This window comes from Heterocephalus glaber, unplaced genomic scaffold (assembly GCF_053883595.1).
Source record: "Heterocephalus glaber isolate CG9 unplaced genomic scaffold, H.glaber_assembly_v1.0 deba00000738, whole genome shotgun sequence".
NCBI classification, from domain to species: domain Eukaryota; kingdom Metazoa; phylum Chordata; class Mammalia; order Rodentia; family Bathyergidae; genus Heterocephalus; species Heterocephalus glaber.
Genome location: NW_028258161.1, coordinates 11,138,199 through 11,158,651, shown reverse-complemented (window position 1 = coordinate 11,158,651; position 20,453 = coordinate 11,138,199). Strand labels below are relative to the sequence as shown.

The 20,453-nt window shown below is 40.5% G+C and overlaps 1 protein-coding gene across 1 annotated transcript in view; it reads left to right on the top strand.

The window, feature by feature from the left end:
- Positions 1-6,075: 6,075 nt before the first annotated feature.
- Positions 6,076-20,453, top strand: part of Rab18 (RAB18, member RAS oncogene family) — a 37,014-nt gene continuing 22,636 nt past the window's right edge. Inside the window, exons 1-2 of the mRNA XM_004861832.4 lie at positions 6,076-6,269; positions 10,383-10,438. Of these exons, the coding sequence (XP_004861889.1) occupies positions 6,202-6,269; positions 10,383-10,438 (124 nt within the window). The 5' untranslated portion in view covers positions 6,076-6,201. The remainder of the gene's footprint in view (positions 6,270-10,382; positions 10,439-20,453) is intronic.

The following is a 20,453-nucleotide window of genomic DNA, read 5'->3' as shown; positions in this document are numbered from 1 at the left end:
TCGTGCATGGTTGCCCATGCTGACTTACGATTATTACAGCAGTCTGTCCTGCACCTGTGTAAACGACAGAGCTGTGTCCTCAGATGCCCAGGCTTCGGCATGTCTGTCCCTCACCCATCTTCACATTCCCTTCCTTGCTTCTGTCTTGGATCTTCTTTCTTATCGGAGGTGCTGAGCCTTGAAACACTGGAGAAATGCTTGATGTTTTTGCCTTTCTTTTCTTCTCTCTCTACTTCACCAAATATGGGATAATGATTCCTGTATCTTTTGTTCACATCATTTTCTTTTTCTGTTTTTCTTTTTCCCCTGGTACCGGGGATCGAACTCAGGACCTTGCACTTGTGAGGCAGGTGCGGCACCACTGAGCTAAACCCCGGCTGTACAAATCCTTTTATTGCCAGGCCCCTCTCCCCTACAACATTCAAGTCTTCAATAATTTTCTGTGAGGTCCTATCCTTCTATTTCTGTCCTTCCCCTTATATTTCCTATCTATAGACATTTACCCATTAAAGTATTATATTTTACATGTAGTCTGGGGCCTAAACATCTACTCCATTATCCTTAGAGTACAAAGTCCATTGATTAGCAGTGAAAGTTGTTCCCCGCCTGTTGCTCCCTAATTATCCTTCCCATTTGATTCCTGGATAAATCTTCCGTGGCTGGTAGGTGGGTTCTTTCAGGCCATGCATGTTCTCATTCCTAACAGTACAAGTGCCTTTCCATTGTGCTTGTCTAAAATGTACCTTTCTTTCAAGTCTTGCTTCATGAAGTCTTGTGGTTGCCCTAAGCTTTAATTACCAATTACTGTCAGCTCCTCCTGTATGTCTGGGTCCCAGATCCGCAGATTTGGCCAGCTGAAGATTTAAAATATTTTAAAAATGAGTTCGATCCCTGGTACTTGAAAAAAAATTTTCTTTAAAAATTTGCATCTATACTGAAAGCATTCAGATTTTTCTTAGAGTACTCCCTAAAAATACAGTATAACAATTATTTACACAGTGTTTATATTGTATTAGATATTTTAAGTAATCTAGAGATGTTTAAAGTGTGTGATTGTATGCAGTTATAAGCAAACACTATGTCATTTTATATAAGAAACTCGAACATCCCAGGATTTTAGTATCTACAGAAGGTCCTGAAACCAGTCTCTCATGGACACAAAGGAATTATTGTATTCTTGTCTGCATTTTCTGGAGGATTTATTATCTGCATCACTCATTAGGCATGTAAAATACTACCTTGTCTTATCTGAGCATGTTTTATCTGTCCAGCAGAACCTGATAATGACTGTGTGCTGGAATTCACTGAGAGTTTCTTTTCCCAGTCCTAATGTTCGAGATGGAGACTTATATCCATTGTGGGTCTTGTAAACTGATGTAAACAGCAACATAAACAAGCAGGCTATCCTGTTCCAAATTTGTTAGGTTGGTTTGGGGTTTTTGTATCAGAAAAAATATTTTTTGAGCAATTACTCTAGGGTAGGCATTGTAGGAGCTGCTGAAGACAAAACAGTGATATAGGGCGTATGATCTGTGGACAATATAGAACCTCCAAATAAACTAAATAATGTAAGGAAAATGTTGTAACTCCCAACTTGCTAGATATCTGGACCCGCTGAGTTCGTGTTCTCTAAAACTGAAGAATGAATTCTAGGAACAATGGAAGTTGAGAGTAGGAAGAATTTATTGAGAGAAAAAATAGCTCCTAAGAGAGCCCGCCCACCCTGAAGGGTGTTTTATTGAGCAAAGCCACAGTGAAGAGGGTACAAGGTGGGATAAAGCTACAGGCAACTAATGGGTTTACAAGTGTAGCTCCTAGGTAATATTGATCCAATGGGAAATCATGAGGTGGGACAAAACTGGAATCAACTAAGATTACAACGATATAGTCACTTAGGTAATACTGACTAAATGGGGATCAAATGGAGAAGCAAGTCCCAAGTCTACATGGAGGAACAAGGATTTCCTCGAAGGAATGGACTAGGAAGGTTTGGGTCCACACCCAAGGTGCCTGATGCCTGTTTAGAGTATCAGTCAGTGCTCTTCATCCCTAGGGAAGTGTGTGAGTGTAGTAGTTCCTCTTCTTTGAATCCTGGCCTTCAGTAAATGGGGCTCAGTTGTCTCTGCACTGGCAGAACACATCGGAGGAGCAGGTAACACTGGCCTGAGAAGCCAGGGAAGTTGTGCCAGGTGAGAGATCCAAGAGCCATAATGGGGGATGGATAGGAGCTGCCCAGGGAAATGTGTGTGACTACGTGCAAGGGGCAGAGGACAGTAAGAGAACCTCAGGTAGAAGGGCCCTGGGGACTTGTAAGCATGGCCTGTGAGGATACAGAAGTGGTTAAGTTGGCTGAAACACAGGCAGCAAGGCATGGAATAACAAGAGCTAAGGTTGGAAGGAAAATCAGGGCCTACAGTAAACTAGCGAGCACTTAGAAAGGCAGTGAGGAGACCACGGCAGCCTTGAAGAAGGCAGCATGACTCAAATTAGCATTTTAAAAATATCATTTCAGCAGGAGTGTCACAGTGTGAGCAGAGAGGCGAGGAGAGGCTCAAGGGCAGTTGTGTTGCTGCTACAGCAGTCAGCAGCAGGTGATGGTGAGGGCCACAGCAGTGGCGGCAGAGATGGAAAAAGTGGGTGTATTTCAGGGCCCCTGAAGGAGTATGGTGAGGACTAAATGCGTGTGGGAAACGAGAGAAAGGAAGTCAAATGGGAGAAAAGCTAATATAAAGGATGTGTTGGTCAGCTTTGGATCCTGTGGAAAACAAAGTATTTGACATAAGCAACTTAAAGAGAAAAGATTTATTTTGGTCCACAGTTTCAGAAGCTTGAGTCCGCAGTCAGCTGGCTCTGTTGCTGCGGGCTTGAGGCCAGGCGGAGCATCATGGCATTAGGGCCACACTGCTCACTTCACGACCAGCGGGAAGCAGAGAGGGAGAAACCAGGCCAGAGAGGAAGGAGCCAGGGACCAGACACAGTCCCAAGCTCCTGCCTCTGTGACCCACTTTCTGTTCCCATCGCTCCTGGTAGTGGCATCAAAGTATAATCATCGCTGCACTAATCTACCAATGATGAAGGGTTTAAAAGCCTCCCGATCCACCCACTTCTCCACGCCTCACCTCTGAATACGGCTTTCTTGGGGATCAGGCCTTCAAGACATGAGCTTTTGGGGAACATCTCATATTTAAACCAACAGAGGGGAAGATAATGTGCTCAGTGTCAATCGTGTTTAGCTTGACATGAGGCAGTGTCCTGGCAATTGTGTGTGTTGGCCTGAACTTGAGGAGAAAAATCTCCACCCAGGATTTGTAACTTTTGGGGTCATCAGGTTAAATGAGAAGAAGCCATATAAGTTGAATAAGACCGAGGAGTGGCTTATACAGACTAAGCAGCTAAAACCAAGCTAAAAACCCAAAGGACAAAAATGTTTAAATGATGATTAACAGGATTGCACAAAAACCTGACCGTGAACCCTCAAGTAAGGTCTTTTGCCATAGCCTAGGCAGGAAGGAAATTGAAAGTAATGTAGCCAACGTTGAGCAACAGTGTTACACGTTGGAAGAGATAGGCAGCAATTTGATGAGGACATTTTTTGTTTTTACTTTTGTACTTATCTAGTTGTGATTAGTACAGTGCAACAGTTCTCAAGCTCTTTGAGGATCCAAAGAATCTTAATGGTGTGGTTTTTTATTAATAGTTACCCTACCAGAAATTAAAACAGAATTTTAAACATTTGTACTGATTCACTTAAAAATAACAGACCTTGAGGGAGGGGATTTAGCTCAGTGGTTCTGTTGCCTGCCTTGCAAGCACAAGGACCTGAGTTTAATCTGCGGTACCAAAAAAAAAGAAAAAAGAAAAAATAATAGACCTATTACTATTCTAATAGAAATGTTTATGAAAATAAATTTTTAACAAAGATAACTACTTTAAAACAAAAAGTTGAGGAGTTACATTGTTTTGGATTTCAGCAAATCTAATATCTAGCTGAACAGAAAACAGCTGAATTCTCATATCAGCTCTTCAGTCTGCTTTTTTTTTTTGGTACTAGGGATCAGACTCGGGACCTTGTGCTTTCGAGGCTGGTGCTGGAACCACTGAGCTAAATCCCCGGCCCTCTTCAGTCTGTTTTGATATCACAATATGTAGCCTCTGGAAAACTCCATTGTGCTACCGTAGGGCCAGGGATTTAGCTCAGTGACACCATGCCTGCCTCAAAAGCACAAGGTCCTGAGTTCGATCCCTGGTACGGGGGGTGGGGTGGGGGAGACAAAACCATTGTGCTATCATAAGCTAAAAAACTTTTAAAAATGAATAACATTTAAAATAATTACACAAATGGGGCCAGGAATTTAGCTCAGTGGTTTCACCGCCTGCTGTGCAAGTGCAAGGACCCGAGTTCGATCCCCGGTACCAAAAAAACAAAAGCAAAAACATAAATGTTTAACAATAAATAAATAAAATAATTACACAAATAGTTTTATCTGAGACACCCCTCCCCCGGGTTCTCAGGACCCTTAAGGAATCTGGGTACCACATGTTTAGAGTCATTGCCCCAGAAGAGGGGACCCTGACAGTACTGTGAACCCCAACTAAAATCTTAGTGCTGTACTCAAAAGTAACCTGGATAGACCTGACTGAAGTTTCAAGAGCTATTTTCTGAAGTTGAAGTTGACTCATGACATCATTCTCCAAGGTTAGGAACAGACTCTAGAACATTCATTCAACAGATATTTATTTAGCATATATTAAGTGCTAAGGAGACACCAGTGCTGAGGGGGTTTCACCAGTAAACAAAACAGATTTAAGAAAAAAAACAAAACCTTGCCCTAATAGGACTTCTCTTTAGGGAAGATTAGAAAGTGAACAAAGTAGTAAAGAGTATATTTTAGAAGGTGGTGTTATACAGAAAAACAGTACAAAGAAGTATAGGGAATGCCACAGGGATCCGCACATTTCAGTTATCTAGACAGGAAAGTAATTTCATTAAGAAATTGACGTTTGACCTGAAGGAGGCAAAGTAACCATTTGAGTATCTGACGACTGGACTTATTCATATATATATTCTTTAATCAAATGTCTCTTGAATGCAACTTTAGCTTCAAGCGTAGGGAAATAAGACACAAGAACTAATGTCTACTGAGTACCTGCCACATACTTCGCTAAGTATTATATATAAGATTTGATACTGTTACTAAGATTTATTTACAATTTAGTGAAAGAGACAAAGTACACACACACAATTCTTGGAGGTTAGGAGTTTTATTGGAAATAAGAGGTGTAGTTCTCAGTTTCCAGTAGGGGTCCCGGCCTCTCCATCCAGTGCTAATTCTAGACAATTCTAGGAATTGCTCGGTTGTTTAGTGGCTCTAAACAATTAGGTGGCTCTGAGGATTTAAAATGACCAATTGGAACTCAGGCTTCTAACCCAGTTCTTCAATATGCAGGGTTTAGGGCCAGGAATTTAGCTCAGTGGTGCCGCTGTCTGTCTCTCAAGTGCAAGGTCCTGAGTTCGACCCCCAATGCCAAAAAAAAAAAAAAAAGAAGTAGGGTTTAAAGGAAACGGATTTTAGAGCGGGAAAAAACCTGGTTAGCTTCCATTTTAAATTCCTCACAACTCAGCATCTTAGTAGGGAGTGGGCAGCATGCCATGTTGCCTGAGGAAGCTCATTCTTTCCCAAAGTCCTAGCTCAGTCTTTTCGTATTTTAATTCTTATCCACACGGCTGGTCACCAACTCTACCGCAGGCCCTCCCATAACTAAAGATCTGACTCATAAGCTAATTCAATTATTTTCTACGGTAGAGTTGAGCCTATATTTAAAATAATCTGCTTCCAAACACAAAGCTTTTCCCACCGCGACGCAGCTGTGAGGTGTAGTTGGTGAAACAACAGAGCCTCACACTCAGTCCTCAATCTCGTCCTCTCAGGATTACACAACGTAAGGTTTACAGCTTGCAGTAAGGTCATCCAAGTCAACAGGGCGCTCCCCATAAGCGCATGCGCAGCGGGAGGCCCACGCTCCCGGAAAGAGTCCCGAGGCTCGGGTGTGCGCAGGCGCCGACCCGTCCGGAGGCGGAACTGGGGGGGGACGCGGCTCGGGCCGTCTAAACACCCGGAGTGGAGCGAGGTGCGGTGCGCACGCGCGGGCCGCGCTAAGGGGAAGGGTTGAGAGGCGCATTCGGCGGCCGGCGAGGTCGCGATGGACGAGGACGTGTTGACCACTCTGAAGATCCTTATTATCGGCGAGAGCGGGGTGGGCAAGTCCAGGTGAGGCGGGCGTGGGCCAGGCAGGGCGGCGGGCTGTGCTGGCTTCGGGGGCCGGGCCGGGCCGGGCCGGGCCAGGCGGACTGGGCGCGCGAGTCCTCAGCGCCGGCCGCGCCCCAGCCCTGGGGCAGCCGCCTACCGGGGAGCCGAGCACCGAGCGCCCCGGCCTCACTCGTCCGCCCTCTTCTCTGCCGCGGAGCCAGGGCGTGGCGGCGGCGGGCCGAGAGCGGCCGGGCCGGGCCCGGGGTCGGAATCGGGATCGGGATGGGCCGCGCCGCCGCCCCGGAGCCGGGCGTCCCTTTGCCCCCGGGGATTACCGTGGCGCCCCCTAAAGAGGACGCTGTATTCCCCTCGGGAAGTTTCGCGACGCCGCGGCGCGGGTCTGGCCTGCTGGGGCCCGTCCTACTGTCGCCTCTCCGTTCCTTGCGCCCGGTGCGAGACCCGTCGGGCCGCAGATCGCCCGAGACGCTCGCTGTGCAGCGTGAGGTGCGAGTGCTGAAACCGCGGACCACGTCCGAAAACGAAGCCTCCGGGGTCATTTTCCACGTCGAAGGGGGATAAAAGACATGCTGGCAGTGTGTGTCTGACCCTGTCCGGGGAAAGAATTGACAGCCGTTAGAGCTGCGTGTTGGGTAAGACGTGGGACCAGGTGAGTTGCCCGGGGGGTGTGATTGCGCCCAAGACTTTGAACGCAGTTCCGGTGAAGTCATCCTTGCCATCCGATTATGAGTGGGTTGTGTTCCGGGTCGCCTTGATCTCTCTGTAATATTGAAGCTCCAGGTACTGTGAGCGATCTCATGTTTAGCTCTACCTCCTGACAGATACATCTTTTTCAAATAATTTTTTAGGTTTGTTTATCAGGAATTGAACTCAGGACTTTGCTCTTGCCAGGCAGGCGCCTGAGCTACATCCCTGACCCTCAAATAACTTTTAAGTCATGAAGTCTTAACTTTTTTAGATACTTAAAAGATTTGGAAGTTCATTATGTAATGAATTCTGAAATGTTACATATTTTTGAAAAACTTGGACAGTGCATTTTATTTTTCTCATTTAATGTGCTCATTGTAATACTGGTGCGAAGGATTTGAACATACGACGTACTAGATCGATGAAACACTGGATGAACACGTATGACTTGTATGTGTGTGTGTTGAAGGGGCGAATAAAATCATTTTTCTGATCACTGGCCATTTTTGTACATACCTGAAGGTTAATATGTTAGTTAATATCCTGAACATTGTTTTACTAGCACTTCCATAGCCTGGTGATCTTTCTTTTTCTCCTTTTTTCCTTTTGAGAATGCCCTCATTTGATTAAGGCACCGCCAGAATGCTGTTTTTGAAAAGACGAGTAATTGGTCGACATTTGTTGTGATTCATCCCCGTACTTGGTTGGATAGTGAGTTAGGTGTGTGAAACTTTCCTGAAAGATTAACTGGAGGTACAGTGAGCTGGAGTACATAATTAGTTCCCCTTTTACAGTAAGGTTTGATAAGTGGATTTCTTTCTCTCCCTCCTTTATTTGCCAGACAATCTGCATACTGAATGCTCAGTGATGAACTGATCACTGCCAAATTTGAACTATCTCTTTGAAGAAGGGCTTGCATCTGGAGAGATAATTCTTATTTGTCTGGTTAGACATACATTATGGCCCGTGGAAAACAACCTTGAAGGTTTAGCTTTGTGGATGAGAATAAGTGACTGCCCTAAAGAACACGCTTATTCCTTTTAAGACAAGTTAGAACAAAAACATTTGTCATAGATACATTCTTTGTGGGTTGTTCTCACCAGTAGTTTATTTCTTTACAGAGCTAGAGGCAGTGGAAGTAAGATGACAGTTGTATTGCTGAGGAATCTGCACAACAAAGGGTATCATAATCCAAATTGGTAGATTTCTTTTCAGTTTATTTCATAATGCTAGAGTGTAAAGAGTTCGTTGTAGTAGTCAGGAGATCAGATTGTGAAACTAGTGCTGCTGCTTGTGTAACCTTGTGTGTGATACTTGCACACTCTAGCATTCATTGGAAGAGTGAGGGCGTTGGATAGAAATCTGCAGCACTGTCTAGTATTCAGTGTACCGTCTAAAACCTGATTTGGTGCCTAGGCCTGGTGAAGTAAAAATGTAACAGTGGGAAGGGAATATAGAAACCTTCTGTTATGTAAATTGCTATCCCTCACACCTTTCATCCCCATTCTTTTAGATGAATTTGTTTTTAAATTGAGAAATACAAATTAGTTTTAATCCCACTCTCTTTATTATAAGTTTGGTTTTATTGGAGTGTTACACTGGTAGTTATTTCTTCCCAGTTATGCAGGAAAAGTATTTTGCTCCTTTAACTTTGAAAATATGAAAGCTGAAATGTGCAGTATTAAGAATAGGGTTTATAATCATTTTGGGGTTCTGAATTCCTTTCACAGTCTAGTGGAGAAATAAGATACTATCTAGAAAAATGCATGTATACACTTTTGAATACATTTTAGTCTAACGCTCTGACTTGTACTCAGAGCTTACATTAAAATTTGTTGCTTCACCCTACGACCAATTCCCTGTCTTTCTGACAAAGTACCATTGGTGACAGGGATTAGCAGTGACAGAAGAAAACTCCCTGGCTGAGTATGTGGCACATTGTCATATATTTAATAAGTAATAGCAAAAAACATTATTACTTGTATTATGATATTTTTATTAGTAATATCACTATACATTTGTTCACCTGTGGTTTTGTAGTAATATTTTTTGTGGTGACCAAGTATAGATATGTATCTTTTCTATTCTTAAATTTTGGGTAACTCCATTGGGCAAGAAGAAAAATTTTATTGTCGTTAACAGTCTTACTGTTATCACCTAACTCACTTTGGAAGTTAAGTGAAACGTTATAGTCAAGACGTTAAACAGAAAAATCTAGAATTTGACTCTTGTGCTCAACTTTGATCCTGTGGTGCCTGCCTTAGGGCCAAACAAAAGAAAAGAAAAGCAAAAAAGGGAGAGTTAATCCTTTAAATATAATTATTACTATCACTAGGTTTGGGAACTATTGAGAGGCCAGTATGTTTTGCTGATTAAGGTGTGGACAAAAGTATCTCTAGCAGCAGTAATCACAACCTGTAGAAATAGTCTTGAAGATGTCTCTCTCAGAAATCTGATAGCTACTACTTAATTTTATTAATATATAAACAGGTCAGTAGAATGATCTTTTACTTTAAAAGTTAATATAAAAGAAGACTGATTAGTTTTGTATAGGGCTTTATCCAAAGCTTAGATTTCATCTTTTGAAGAGACTAAACACTTTTGCTTTGTATTATGTAAAATAATGAGGGAGGGGAATGTCTTGGAGTGTCCTTCTAATCTGATATCTTTGCTTTCATTCTTTCCTTTTCAGTTAAACATTGGCAAGATTTAGTGCTTCTGTCCCTCTCACCATAACCATGGCTTTTGTTGGTTTTTCCTTCACTTTTGCTGGCATTAACTTTTCAGCGCAGAACAGATCTTGTCATTCTGCTCTTTAAAAGCCTTCATTAGCTTCCACTTACCTACTTGTTTTTGTACCCTGCCTAGCTCTTGCCAGAGAACACCTACTCTGGCTGTTACGGGTTGTCTATTCTACTCTTTCTTTTTACTGTACCTTTTCTTCCCACTTAGGTAATGTTTGTCTGCTACTTGTTACAAAATGTTATGCTTTTATGTCTTTCTGTTTTTGATTGCAGAATGCATTACACAACAGATTTTTTTCAAAGTGATTGTTGCATTCCAAGACTTATCTTTCCAGTTTCATTTATATCCGTTAAAGCATCACATGTTGCTAGTATCTTCTCAGAAGGACATACCAATGCAGATTTTTCTTTTTAAAAGCTGACAAAAACCTACCTTTTTGCATTTAGGGAAAAAGAAGTACATATACATTTATAGTAAACTGTTTTACTCTTGGGACTTTTAAATTCTTTTTAAGAATGTAATTCCTCTGCGTAAATGTGTGCCGAGGCAGTATTCCTGGGAGCAGACCAGCATCAGCTTTTCTTACCTGTGCCTAATAATTTATGACAAAAATTGTAATCATGAACACATTTATCACATGATTAGAAATGAATGTTAACTCCCTGATCTTTTTCTTTCTTTTAGCCTCCTCTTGAGGTTCACAGATGATACTTTTGATCCAGAACTTGCAGCCACGATAGGTAAGCCTGAGTTTAAAAATTCAGTAGAAATGCCATGTATTTTCTTGCTTTTGGGCTGTTTTATCAAAATCCCACTGCCTTCCTGTCACCATCGCACTGCTTCCGTGACTGTTAACATCTTCTTGTCTTTCAAGACTCAACTTTGGCGTCATTAAATCTCGGAAGCCTTTCTAGATCTCACCCAACAAATACAACTTCCTTAGCATTTGTCTTGCGGCCCTTTATTAATCCCATTGATGGGATACATTCTAGATGCACATCACTCCTGTGCTGTAGGTTGTCTTTTATTTTGTAGCATGTAACAGTAATTTCAGTATTTATCGTGTGTCAGGTACTGTCCTACGTGGTGAGGCTGTAATGACTAATAATGCAACTTGGTCTCTACCATCACGGGCCTAATAGTATGGTATGCTAATTTTATATTTTTAAATGTTTGGTATAGTGTTTGACTGGTATTCCAAACTCTAATATTTATTCGTTGTAGCTATTAAAGATTATTAGAGCTGGGTGTAGTGGTGCACGGCTGAGGCAGAAAGATGGCCAGGTTGAGCCTAGCCCAGGAAATGTAGGGACTGGGCGAGACTCTGTCTAAAAAAAAAATTATGGCTGGGAATGTCACTTAGCGCGAATACCCTGGGTTCAGTCCCCATTACAGTAACAGCAAGCAAACGCAGAGCTCACTAGTCGTAGCAGTGGAACCCAAATGTTTTTTTAAAATAAAATTTAGCTTGTCTGGCAGGGTTCATTGTGGCATGTCAGAATATACGAGAAGGGGCAAGTATCTTGGTATCATGTGTTTTAAGAGTAGAAAACAAAAGACACTTTGGGATAGTTGAAGGATGAAGTTGAGTGGGGTCAGACCTGGACAGTTCTCTTGGCTCTGACTAAAAGAAGGGTGATCTTTGAGCAGTCGTTACACTTCCTTGGCTTCATTTGTAGGTTTGAGAGGTTTGGGAGAAGGATAATAACTTTTATACCGGTTCTAAAATTCTGCATCTGCTGAAAAAGATTGCAGTGACAATCCTAGTATTGTTACTAGGGAAAATAAAAAGTTCATTTTAGGGCCAGGATTTAGCTCAGTGGCACTGCACCTGCCTTGCAAGCCCAAGGTCCTGAGTTCGATCCCTGGTACCAAAAAAAAAAGTTTATTTTAATTGGCTTGTTTCTTTTTATGAAACAATTCTAGATTTAGAAATAGGTTGTAAAAGTAGCAGAGAATCCTTATATATCTTACTTTCCTTACATGTTAATATGTATTACATTTGCTTTATCACTTTTTTCTCTATATATACATATAATATTCTTTTAAAAGTTGAGAATAAATTGTAGATGTGATGTCTTTAACATTTAAATAACTTAATGTGTATTTCTTAAATGAACATAGATATAATTCTGTCTACAGACAGATTTTGGCAATTGTCCCATTTATAGCCAGTGTAACAAAAGAAAACGATATTTCTGGATTAGGATCCTGTCCAGGGTCAAGCATTAAGTTTAGTTGTAATTTCTCTTCAGGCTCTCTTTTATTTTTGGTAGTGGGGATTGAACTCAGGACCTGCCACTGAGCTAAATTCCCGCCCTCTTCAGTCTCTTAATCTGAGTTTTTCAGTCTGTCTTTGTCTTTTTTTTTGGTACCGGGCATTGAACTTAGGTCCTTGCGCTTGCAAGGCAGGCAGCGGAACCACTGAGTTAAATCCCCAGCCCTGTCTTTGTCTTTTATGGCCTTGAGAGTTCTAAGAGTATAGGCCAGTAATTTCCAGTGCCCCTCAATCTGTGGTTGTCCACTGTCCTCACAGTTGCATTCTAGCGAGTGTTTTGGGCAGGAATTCCACAGCAGTGCTTCTCATAGTTGAGGTGTACGGCACGCATTTGTCCCATTACTGTTGATGGACCATGCTCACTTAAAGTGGTGTGTACCAGGTTTTTCTGCTGTAAAGTTACTATTTTTCCCTTAGTAACTGGAAGATTTCTTATATAGAGTATATAGAAATCCTGGTTCTTCTGTGCATTTTGCTCTCGTTTTAGTGTTTATTGCTAAGTCTTACCTGCAACAGGTAATAATGGTTGGTTGGTTGTCAAATAATTTTTTCAAATGTTTTCTTTCTGTGTATTTTTCATTTGAAATTTTGTAAGGAAGAGCTATTCTTTGTCTTTTCATATGAGCTCATTATATCAGGCATTATTTGACTTTTATATGACAAAAGAAAGGGAATCATTTAAAAACTACTTACTAATTGAAAATCCACTTTAATTTGGCGTTTCTGTATTTGCTCCTGTAAAAAATTACTTATTGGTAGAAACAATAACTGCTAGCAGAATTAACATGCCTAGAGAGAATATTTTACAGAGAGAAAATTTTACTGAGAGAAGGAGCCTAATGTAAACTGTCTTCATTTTAAACTCAAATGAATTATGGGGACTTAAGAAATGATGGATCTTGGGTTGTCCTTATTATTAAAAAGGGTTTGTCTTTTGCCAAAACAAATACTAAGATTATTGCATGCTGATGAGAGTATATAATTTGTTCCTCAAATGGGTCCTGGGCCTTGAATATCTTTTAAAAAGTATCTTATATCCAGGCATCAGATTACATTCTGCCTCCCATTAAAAGCAGTACACAAATGGGCGAGCGTTAAAAATATAAACAAGTAGCACAATTGTTAATGGCCTTGTTTAAAGTAGTATTTTGTAAACAATTCATTTTTAACTCATATTACTGTATAGTAAGGAAAGTATATCATTTTAAAAATAGACTCAAATTGCTATCTTGTATAAAAAACTCTTAAGATAATTCTTGGATTTTGTGTTTGATAGTGGTACTGTCATGTTGGCATTTTCTTTTGTGGCAGTTAGCTAAAATAAAAAACAACAAAGAGAGAGAAAATCTAAAATAACAAACCCGGTAGTTTTGTAAATTAGAAGACAGCTGAAACTCCAAGCCAGGAAGTAAGGGAATCCCTGCCAAAAGCAGGGGCGTTTACCCGTGCTGTTCCTGTCACTGTAGACAGACAGAGCTCAGACTGAGTAAGCAAGGCCTCCTGTGTAAAACCCAAGTTCCCTGTTTACAAAAGCAAAAGTTGTTTCTTGAGATAAAGGCAGGAGCTGTCTTTCACCTGCTTTGATTCTCAGAAGTCGGGGCAATGAAGCCAGGGAGGCGCACAAACCAACCATTTTTCCAGGAAGTACTTTGTCTCAATGGGGTGGGGAGTGCCTTTACATTGTGATACACCTCCAGCATGCCTGTCTCCATTGGCTGTTGAGAAGTTCAGTACTTGTCAGAAATAACAGTCAATAATATTTTGGAATAAAAAAACTCATTATTTTAAAAGCCTTTGGAACAGTTTAACAGGATCAATCCTGGACTTGGCAAGAAAGTCAGTCTTACATTGAGAAGTAGAGATTTTACAGTACACAGTGTCTGACAATTTATTTTTCAGTTAATTTTTTTTTTTTTAAGTAGGAAAAATTTATTGGGAGAAAGAACTTCTGTCTAAGAGAGACAGAAGGGGGTTCAGTTAATATTTTTGACCTATTATATGTTCCCAGTTTATGCGTTGATAGGAATGTTACTTAAAATTATCATACATTAACAAATTGAATTTTTTGGTAGTTTCTTTAATTTTAATATAACATATTAAAACTTGCATATAGACTCATGTAATTGAATACCAAGCAGTCCTGTCATTCCAAAAACTACCTGGTGCTGTACTTGAGCTCACTTTGCCCTTGCCTCTAGACCCTGGCAACCACTGAAAGTGGGCTCTAGTTTCTTCTTTTGTGGTATTGAGATTTGAACCCAGGGCCTTGTGTGTGCTAGACAAATGCTCTGCCACGGAGCTACAAACCTAGCCTTTCTTTTCTTTTTTTGAAAGTTTGAGGCAGGGTCTTGCTAAAGTTGCCCAGACTGACCTTCAATTTGTAATCCTCTAGTCTCAACTCCCCTAGTAGCTGGGATTACATGCATGTGCCACAACTTTGTCTTTTTGAGCATCACATAAATGGAATCATATAGTATATAACCTTTTCAAATGGATTTCTTTTACTTAGCCTGGTGCCTTTGAGCTCCTCCAAGTTGTTGTGAGTCAGTTGTTACTTTTTATTGCTGAGTTGAATCCCATTGTATGGATGTACCATAGTCGGTTTGTCCATTCACTAGCTGTAGGACAGCTGAGTTCTTTCTTATTTGTTTTTGGTGATTATGAATAGATTTAATGTAAACATTCAATTACAGGATTTTATATAAATATTAATTTTTCTTTGTAGCGCATAGGCAGTAGTGAGATTGCTGAATCATACGGTAAATTTATATCTAATTTTGGAGAACATTTTGACCATATCAGTTTACATCCCCACTAAGAGCATATAAGCATTTCTGTTCTTCTATGTCCCTTACTTATATTTAGTATGAGCAGCCTTTTAAATTTTAACCAGGCTGAATAGTTGTGGGTTGGTATCTTACTTATTTTCCTCATTGCTAAGACAAAATATCCAACACCCAAAGTTAAAGGGGAAAGGTTTATTTGGCTCACAGCTTGTAGAGGTTTCAGTCCATAGTCAGCTCGCTCCAAGGCAGGGTGATGTGGCAGAGGGGCATTGCAGAGGAGACACAGTTCATGCATGCAAAAGGTAGCAAAGCAGTGAAGTAGTAAGCAGCAAGCGACGAGTGGCAACCCTCTTCTTGTCCCTTACATCCTATCCAGGCTGCCTACCTTCGGGGCAGGACCACTCACACCCAGGGTGGGGCAGCCTTTTTATTTATTTATTTATTTTTGTATTTCCAGTAATGGTTTATTGATTTCCAGATGCACAGGGGTGCCAAGTCCAAACATTCTGGGATAGCAGTAAATCTCTCTTACAAAGTAATTTACAGATGAAAATCATATACTGAAGCAGTAACTCAGTGTAATTCCCTGGAAAGATCTGAGTGTTCCCTTGCTGGGAGGGTAGAAAGGAGATGACTAAGAAGGGGATGGGACTGCACACAGGCAAACAAGTGCAGGACAGTGGGCTTGTTAGTTCTGCCCTCCGTGCAGTGTGGCCTGTCACTACAGGCTGGTCGGGTGTAGTGCTCTTGAGGCCCGATCAAGCGCAGCGTGGGCTTTGTGGCTTTTTCAGCTGGAGTACCCATATGTCTTCATTCATTTGGATTTTCCTGCTTTGGCCTTCGTTCTGCTGTTTCTGGTTTGCTCCCAGTTCCAGATGATGCCATCTTACCAGGCAGGTCCATTATCCCAAATGATGCTGTTTCCCAGGAATGCACTGCTCTCATGGCTCTTGGAAAAGCCTGGGGGCCGGGGGCTTCAGAAACATTGCTGGGTAAAAGCAACACTGTGAGGCCTGGAGTCTCCCCTGCAGGTTTTTTTTTTCTCTTAGTGCTGAGCTGAATCTGATCCATGAGAGTTTTGTTTTTTAAGCCGAAAAGTCTGGATGTGTTCAGCACACAGTAAACATGAAACTGATTTTCTGGAGAAGCATATACTGAACAGCTATTATGTGAGGGGCAGCCTTAATCCCAGCATCACACTGTGAATCCACAGCAGCATCACACACCCTAGATCGGCAGCCCCTGAAAAGCCACACCTGAGACTGCATGAGGCTTTGGAGGACAGCTGGACACCGCCAGGACCAATAGAATCTCATTTATTTGTGTTCCTCTAATTATTAATGCTGCTGAGCATTTTTAAAGTTATTTGTCATCATACCCATGGATATTATTTTTTGTCTATTCAAGTCTTGTGAATTTTTTAATTGGGCATATTGTTTTCTTAATGTTGAAATTTGAGTTTTTTATATATTCTGCATGTAAATCTCTTATTAGGTGATATATTCTTTGCAGGTATTTTTCTTCCAGTTTTTGATTTAACCTTCATTCTGTAACAGTACATTTCTTTTTTTTTTTTTTTGTATTAAATTCTTTTATTGGTACATTGTAGGTATACAACACAATTAAATTTCTCATTGGGAATTGTACCTTTATATAATGGATCTTGGTTCTTATTTTTTCCCCTTTCCTAGCCCTCCCTTCATGCCCTCCACCCTTCCCTATTTACAAAGACTTTATTTCCATGTTTTCCATTTCTCATCATTTTTTCCTTTCCCTTCTTGCCTTTCCCCTGTGCCTCCCACTACCCCTACCCCTGTGGACCTTTTATTCCTATTTTACATTATTGATTATTCATTCTAATCATTGGTACATTTTAGGTATACAATATAATGACATTCATCATTGGAAATTTGCACCTTTACATAGTCTCTCTTGGTTCTTATTTTTCAACCTTGCCCAGCCCTCCCTTCAATCCCTCCAGTCCTCCTTTTACAAAGATTTTGTTCCTATTTTTCCATTTTCTCATATTAATCCCATTTCCTTCTATCCTTTCCCCTAGCCCTCCCACTTCCTTCCCCTTTGCCCCTTTTCTTCCTATTTCACATTACCTATTATACATTTAGTCCTTATTTACACTTTCAGTTTCTCACACCAGAGAAACTATTCGGTATTTACACATGTGTGTCCTATTTATTTCACTTAAGAGTATCACCTCAATGTGCATCCACTTAGCTATAAATGTCTCTAATTTCTCATTTTTTATGGCTGAGTAGTACTCCATTTTATAAAAAAACCACATTTTCTTGATCCAGTCTCCAGTTGATGGGCATTTGGGCTGTTTCCAAGTTTTGCTATTACAAACTGTGCTGCTATGAACATGGGTGCACATATATCTCTGTGGTATGATTCTTTGAATTCTTTGGGGAAGATCCCCAGCAGTGGAATAGCGGGGTCAAATGGGACTTCCAGTCCTAGTTCTCTGAGGTATCTCCATACTGATTTCCACAGTGCTTGCACCAGTCTACACTCCCACCAGCAGTGGAGCAGGGTTCCTCTTTCCCCACAGCCCCACCAGCATTTGTTATTGGTTGATTTCATGATAGCAGCCATTCTTTCTGAAGTGAAGTGGAACCTCAGCGTTGTTTTCATTTGCATCTCTCGAATGACCAGTGATGTTGAACATTTTTTCCTGTATTTATTTGCTCTTTCTACTTCTTTGTGTGAGAAATGTCTGTTCATTTCAGATGCCCATTTTTGGATTGGGTCTTTAAATTTGGGAGGTCTGATGTTTTGAAGTTCTTTATAGATTCGAGATAGTAGACCTTTGTCTGAGGAAGAGCAGGTGAAGATTTTTTCCCACATTGTGGGTTGTCTCTTCACACTGCTGGTGGTTTCTCTTGCTGTGCAGAAGCCTTTTAATAAGAAGAGATCCCATTTGTTGATTGTTTGTGCTAGTTCACGGGCAACTGAGGTTTTGTTCATAAAATCTTTTCCTACACCGATGTCTTCAAGGGTTCTACCTAACCTCTGTTCCAACTGGTTCAGAGTTTCTATTTTAATATTTAGATCTTTAATCCATTTTGATTTTAGTTTAGTGCATGGTGAGAGATACAGGTCTAGTTTTAATCTTTGGCAAGTTGAAGCCCAATTTTTCTAGCACCATTTATTAAAGAGTCTATCTTTCCTCCAGTGAGGGTGTTTGGCTCCTTTGTCAAAGATGAGATGGCTGAGTGTGTCTGGCGTTGTTTCTGCATCTTCTAATCTGTTCCACTGGTCCTGAAGTCTGTTTCTTTGCTAGTACCATGCTGTTTTTATCACAGTAGCTTTGTAGTAGAGTTGCAGGTTGGGGATTGTGATACCCCCTGCCATGTCTCTGTTACCTGGAATTGCTTTTGCTATTCTGGGTCTCTTCTTGCTCCAAATGAATTTTTGGATTGTTTTCTCGAGGTCTATGAAGTATGCTGGTGGGATCTCAATTGGAATTGCATTAAATCTATATAGCAGTTTTGGAAGTATGGCCATTTTCACTATATTAATCCTTCCTACCCAGGAGCAGGAGATGTCTGTCCATTTTCTGATATCATCTTCAATCTCTCTTTTCAGAGTGCCATAGTTTTCAGAGAAGAGGTCTTTGATTTCTTTCGTTAGGATGATTCCTAGGTATTTCAGTTTTTTGGATGCTATTGTGAAAGGAATTATTTGCCCTATTTCTCTCTCAGTGAGTCTGTCATTGGTGTAGAGGAAAGCTATTGACTTTTGTGTGTTGACCTTGTAACCAGCTACTTGACTGAATTTGGTTATTCAGTCTAGAAGACTTTTGGTGGAGTTCTTGGGGTCTTCTATATAGAGTATCATGTCATCTGCAAATAATGACAGTTTGACTTCTTCATTACCTATCTTTATTCCTTTTATTTCTTTCTCTTGTCTAATTGCTGTGGCTAATGTTTCCAGAACTCTATTGAACAAGAGTGGTGATAGTGGACATCCTTGTCTTGTTCCTGATTTTAGTGTGAAGGATTTCAGTTTTTGACCATTTAGTATGATATAGGCTGTTGGTTTTTCATAGATGGCTTCTAGCAGTTTGAGGTAGAGACCATCTATTCCAATTTTTTGTAGGGTTTTTATCATAAATGCACGTTGGATTTTGTCAAATGCTTTTTCTGCGTCTATGGAGATAATCATATGGTTTTTGTCCTTGGCTCTATTGATATAGTGTATTACATTAATTGATTTTTGTATATTGAACTATCCCTGCATCCCTGGGATGAATCCCACTTGATCAGGGTGTATGATCTTCTTGATGATCTTCTGCATTCTGTTTGCCATTATCTTATTAAGGATTTTTGCATCTGTGTTCATTAGTGAGATTGGCCTATAGTTCTCTTTTTCAGTTGGGTCTTTCTCTGTTTTGGGGATCAAGGTGATGCTTGCTTCCAGGAATGAATTTGGGAGTATTGCTTCCCTTTCAATTTCATTGAAGAGTTTCAACAGTAGTGGCAGCAGTTCCTCTCTAAATGTCTTGTAGAATTCAGCAGTGAAGCCATCAGGGCCCAGGCTTTTCTTAGTTGATAAGTTTTAAATTATATTTTCAATTTCATTGGTTGATATTGGGTTGTTCAGAATTTTTAGGTCTTTTTCGTTCAACTTTGGTAATTCATATGTATCTAGGAATCTGTCCATTTCTTCTGTGTTGTCCATCTTATTGGTGTATAGGTTCTGGAAGTAGGTATTGATGATCCTCTGGATTTCTGCTGGGTCTGTTGTAATTTCACCCTTTTCATTCCTAATTGCATGGATTTGGGCCTTTTCTTTCCTTTTTCTGATAAGGTTGGCAAAGGGTTTGTCAATTTTGTTGATTCTTCTGAAGAACTAACTCTTGGCTTTATTGATTTTTTTTTTATCATTGTCTTAGTCTCCATTGCATTGATTTCTCCTCTGATCTTTATAATTTCCTCCCTTGTATGAGCTTTGGGGTTGTCCTGCTCTTCTTTTTCTAGAAGCTTGAGGTTCAGCATCAGGTTGTTTAATTGGGCTCCTTCTGTTTTCCTAATATGCATATTCATTGCTATGAATTTCCCTCGTAAGACTGCTTTCATTGTGTCCCATAGATTCCGATATGTTGTATTGTCATTGTCATATAATTGAAGGAACTGTCTGATTTCTTCTTTAATTTCCTCTGTGACCCATTGGTTACTCAGAAGTGTGTTGTTCAATTTCCACGTGTTTATGAAATTTTTTGAGTTTCTTTTGCTATGGATCTCCAATTTCATTGCACTATGGTCTGATAATATACAGGGGATAACTTCAGTTCCTTTGCACTTACTTAAACATGTTCTATGTGTGGGTATGTGATCTACTTTTGAGAATGACCCATGTGCAGCTGAGAAGAATGTGTATTCTGATTTTGTGGGGTGGAAGACTGTGTAAACACCTGTTAAGTTCATTTGTTCAAGAGTTCGATTGAGTTCTAGTATTTCATTACTTATTTTTAGTCTAGTTGATCCATCTATTTGTGACAGTGGGGTGTTGAGGTCCCCCACTACAATTGTATTAGTGCATATATGACTTTTCATGTCCGTTAGTATTTGTTTTATATAGTTGGGTGCACTAGTGTTTGGTGCATATATATTTATGACTGTCATCTCTTCCTCTTGGACTCTTCCCTTTACAAGGATGTAGTGACCTTCTTCG